At 35.2% G+C, this 4,769-nt stretch overlaps 1 protein-coding gene and 1 long non-coding RNA gene across 2 annotated transcripts in view; one reads left to right on the forward strand and one right to left on the reverse strand.

The window, feature by feature from the left end:
- The window catches only part of fbxw8 (F-box and WD repeat domain containing 8), a 29,314-nt gene extending 27,701 nt beyond the window's left edge, over positions 1-1,613 (reverse strand). Inside the window, exon 1 of the mRNA XM_048188824.1 lies at positions 25-1,613. Coding sequence (XP_048044781.1) covers positions 25-405 — 381 coding nt within the window. The 5' untranslated portion in view covers positions 406-1,613. The remainder of the gene's footprint in view (positions 1-24) is intronic.
- Positions 1,614-2,098: 485 nt separating this feature from the next.
- Positions 2,099-4,576, forward strand: LOC125267314. Its single transcript, XR_007184651.1, has 2 exons — positions 2,099-2,554; positions 3,544-4,576. It is a non-coding gene; the product is annotated as an uncharacterized LOC125267314 (long non-coding RNA).
- Positions 4,577-4,769: the final 193 nt, after the last annotated feature.

Below are 4,769 nucleotides of genomic sequence, written 5' to 3' on the forward strand. Positions count from 1 at the left end.
AAAGCTACATAACAGGAGCGTTACCAGGTCCTGAAGGAACTGCTCAAGCAGTTTCTGGCACTTGTTTTCTTTTTTGGGGCGCGCGTCTGTGTTGAGCGCGTCGCTGTCGGGAGCGCGCTTCCTGCGCGTTCTCTCCTGCTCGATTCTGTCCAGCAGTGGACTGCTTCTGCCGTCCAACAAACCCTCGGCGATCGACACGTACTCCGGCTGGTCTTTTGCTGTTGGCTGACTTTGCTGGGACGCATTGCTCTGCTTCTCCCAAAAGCTAGTGCTTTGGTGAACAGATGAACTGTCTTTACTGAGATGCCCAAAATATCCCTCTTTGTCTTTACCGGATGTCTTGGGGTTTGTCTTTAACTCCTGTTTCCAGCGCTCTCGAAAGGCCAAAAGCTCATCCTCGTCCATTCCCTTTTAATCACGTTGTTTTTTCATTCATATTTCTAAATGTCATATTCATACGCAAGCCTTGTGGAATACCGCTGTTGCCATCAAAACAAACAGTGATCCGACCGCGAAATGGCCTCGGCTGGAACATCATGTTCACGTAAAGTGTTCCGCATGGCGCATATTCCTCACCCAACCAAAGGAACAATTATTTACAACAAAAGACAATGGCTGTGTCTCAGAGACTAGTGAGCTGTCTACATAGACAGCATTTCGAGCATCAGCTGCAAAAAATCCTGCACGCGCTATATTACGCATAAAACTACACGTGTATAAGATAGACGTCTGCTCTATTCTACATGTTTGTCTGAAGCAAAGAATATGTTACATCACTGATTACTGAAGTCTGAGAGAAAGGCTTCAACATGGAAGCATAAAGGCATCATTATTTTGGATTATTTCAGCATCTCCTGCTTCTTCCATTAACTAATTCTTACTAAATGTGTGTTTATCACTAAATATGGGTCAGATATACATAACTGTGTCATTTATATTGACAAATTAAATTATGTAGGCCTATTGTTATAACTATTGACAAATATACTGAAAGAATGAATTGGCACTACTGGTTTATATTGAATTCATATTTTGTTACATGTATTAAACGCAGTATTTAGTTTTGTTGTTTCTGCAGCTAATAGGATTTTCATGAAATTTGGTAAATCAAATCCCTTTTATTACTTGTGTGAGCAACACTGATATGATTGTGACAGAAAATATGAGCAAAATTACTGAAATTATTTTTTCAAAATTACTAACTGCAATGCTGAACTTGTAGCAGGTGAAATAAAGGATCTTCATGATGAAAAATGATTAATTCTTATAACAATTTTTATAAATATCAGGTTGTGGGGACATGTTTTATGCATGTCATAATCAGTAAAATTTATCAGACAAATAATACTCATAATACTCATTTTATATATGGAATAGAATGGAATATTTACATGAGTTCAGTGGTATTATTTGTCTGATGCATTTTGGAATATCGGGATTTTACAACCATGATTTCTATAAATTTTTTATGAGCTTTTTTATTCTATGTTTATTCTATTCCTTTTTTATGACATTTTAACACTACTTTTGTTAAAAATAAATAAATAAATAAAACTTTTAAACCTATCCGGTGTAAAATTTCCTGGTGTTCCAATGCCAGTGAGAACTATGTACAATAGAATAGAATAGAATAGAATAGAATAGAATAGAATAGAATAGAATAGAATAGGACATTTATGCACTCATTCAACTTTTCTGGAAAAATGCACATGTGATTGGCTACAAAAATATATTAAACCAAATTGCATGAGAAAAAAATACCCACAAATTAGCCTACATTTTCTATTCTACTACACGTTTATTATTTTTTCTACTTTATTGTAGTCTACATATGTGCGCTATGAATGCTGTCTAGGTAGGCAGCTCAGTAGGGTTTGAGACGCAGCCGATGTTTTTAATATTTACATGCATACAAAATCTCATAAATAGAGTAACTGCTCACATTTGAATGAGCACAACCGATTCAACACATCACCGATGCTATTCATAATCAGTAATGTCTGTGAATTACACGACCACCCCCTTGTTGCAAGAAAGACAAAGCGCGTGACGCGAGAGAACAGGACAGGGAAGAGTTAACCATTACCGCTGTCTTTGGGGAGATGGTGATGTAAACCCTAAACCATGTGACACTTTAATAAATCATAGCGCCGACAGAAACAAACACACACTGTTCCATCGACAGGCGAACAAAACACCATTCTCCACATCTAATCAAACACAGCAGCGGGAAAAGAAGGCTAGATAGAGCGCGCGCGAGAGGATGTGCTGTCTGCCGGTGGAGCAGACTTTAGGCGCGCTCGGAGACTCCGTGTGCGCGCACGGATGCGCTCCGCTGCCGTTTGCGCACCGACTGCGCTTGATCGGAGACCAGCTGGAGAAGAGATGGGCTGCAAACGACAAAAGCTCCGACGATGGGCAACGAAGCGGCGGGGAAAACATCATCAAAAGCTTCCAAATAGTGTGCACAGTCATTCAAGTAACGCTTCTGGTGTTTTTAGTCAAAAAGCGACACCTGTAGGTGAGACGAGGCCCTGCTGGTCTACAGCAACAGGTAAGAATGACCTCAAGTACAGACGAGTGTACGACTTTATTGACACGCGACAGCGGCTTTCTTGGAAATACTTTGTTTACGTGTTACACATATTATATAGGAGTAAAATTTATTAATGTTTTAATAGCAATAACAATGTACACTTTGCAAGCTATTAAATTGCCTATAAAGAGGAAGAACTATTATAGGCTAAAAAAAAAATTTAATTAAAAACTTTTAAGATTTACAATTTAGACTTCATATTCAGTTTGCATACTAATGTGACTATAGGAAAAAGGCTTTTAACAGAAGTGAACCAATGTAAATGTAAATAAATAATGCACAAAGTGTATATAAAGCTGTTATTTTGAATGTTTTTAACAGTTTGATAATTGAAGGTACATGTCCTTCTAAAATCAATCATTTAAAAAAATACACATTAAATGGAAGGTACTAGAGGTAAAACTAAAGTCTAATATATATATATATATATATATATATATATATATATATATATATAGTATTGTGACTTTGATTTGATGCAAAAATGCAAAAGTACATCAAAAGTCAGATTCCAATTTTTTTTTTTTTTTTTTTGTGATCAACAAGTTGTTGCACTGTAAAAAAGAATTGTTTGTTAAATTTAAAAAAGGAAGTTACCTGGTTGCCTTAAAAATTTGAGTTCATTGAAATTAAAAATTTGAGTTAATACAATTAAGGCGATTGGTTTAATCAACAGAAACTCAAAATATTATGTTATCTGAACTACATTAATAGTTGATTTGACAAAAGAAAAAAAAAGTATGATAAATCATAAAAATATTTTTTTTACAGTGTGGTAATCTTTTACGAAATATTAAATATTATTAAAGATTTATATGTAATTAATTAATGTCATTTAATTGGGTATTTGCTCTTTTTTTTTTAGATCAAATGTCCCATTACGATGCAATTTCTGTGCACTGATACATCATGCAAAATTAGCTTAATTCCCAATTTTCCCCCATCAGATGAATCTTCAGATTCTCCTGGGACGATCCGCTCCAGATTTATCGGAGAGGAGAAGGCGCCGGTCACGTCTGCACTCTGTAGAAACTTGCCATGCAAACAGTGGGTCAATGTTTTCTCATCCATGTATATCTGACAACTTTTGCAGTAGTGTTGTAATGGAAACATGCAAACAGCAGACGCATCTGTGCTGTACATTACAAGCTGATCACTTTCATAACGACCAATACTTCATCCTGAAGTCTTCTCGATTACCGAAGCATGGCAAGCCGATGTCGTTTGGTACGCGTTTGTTTGGTTCGAAGTCTTAAGGTCAGTGCAGTCAAACCCAGCGGTGTCTCCTGGGGAAACTTACAAAATAAAAGGCTGATGTCATTGTCCCTCGGCGTTTACGAGGAAATTTTTTCTACCACTACGGCAATAGGAGCCTTGCCTCAACTTTGATGACCTTACAGTTGAGTTTTTCTTGTTGAGAGGGTGCTTTGGATATGCAAAAGCTGTAAATGATTAAAATATGATCAATCACGGTCAATCTTCAGAGGAGAGATACCAAAAACACTGCTACCAAAACCTCTCCTCTGCATAATGCACTGTAACATTTAGTTATAAGCTACTGTAAGTGACTATGCCATTCAATATCTGAGCTGTGATTTTGTTTCTTTGTTGTTTTTATGAGATATTTATTAGTTTTATTGTCCTTTACACTGTACTCTTCTCGATGGAAAGCATATTTATACTGTAGAATGATTTTAAGTGTATTTGAACTTGATGTTGTTTACAGATGAAGACAAATCTTTTTTAGGACTTTTTATAAAGGGCTTCTGGCTTGATTGTTTGTGTCAGTGTTAATATAGAAATGTGACATGAATGAGATTTCATGCGAAATGTGAATCAAAAGGGCATGCTACTGATGTTTACATAAGCTACAATCTTTTATAGTTTACGTTACTACCATGTGTTTAAAACATGTTTTACCTCTGCTATTTTGATATTGTGAGTTTTGTCATTTATGAAAATAAAAAGGCTTTAAATATACACAGCAGTGTTATTTTAGTTTTATTAATATTTTGAATTAGCTTTATTTATATATTTTTAGTTTTCATGTTAATTTTTAGTCATTATTATTATTTTAAATATTGCTCTTTAGGTTTCATTTATTTTTATATCAGTTTTATTATGTATTTATTAATAATTTTAGTGCTTTTTCAACTTAAACTTATTTCAGTTT

This window comes from Megalobrama amblycephala, linkage group LG4 (genome assembly GCF_018812025.1).
Source record: "Megalobrama amblycephala isolate DHTTF-2021 linkage group LG4, ASM1881202v1, whole genome shotgun sequence".
NCBI classification, from domain to species: Eukaryota; Metazoa; Chordata; class Actinopteri; order Cypriniformes; family Xenocyprididae; genus Megalobrama; species Megalobrama amblycephala.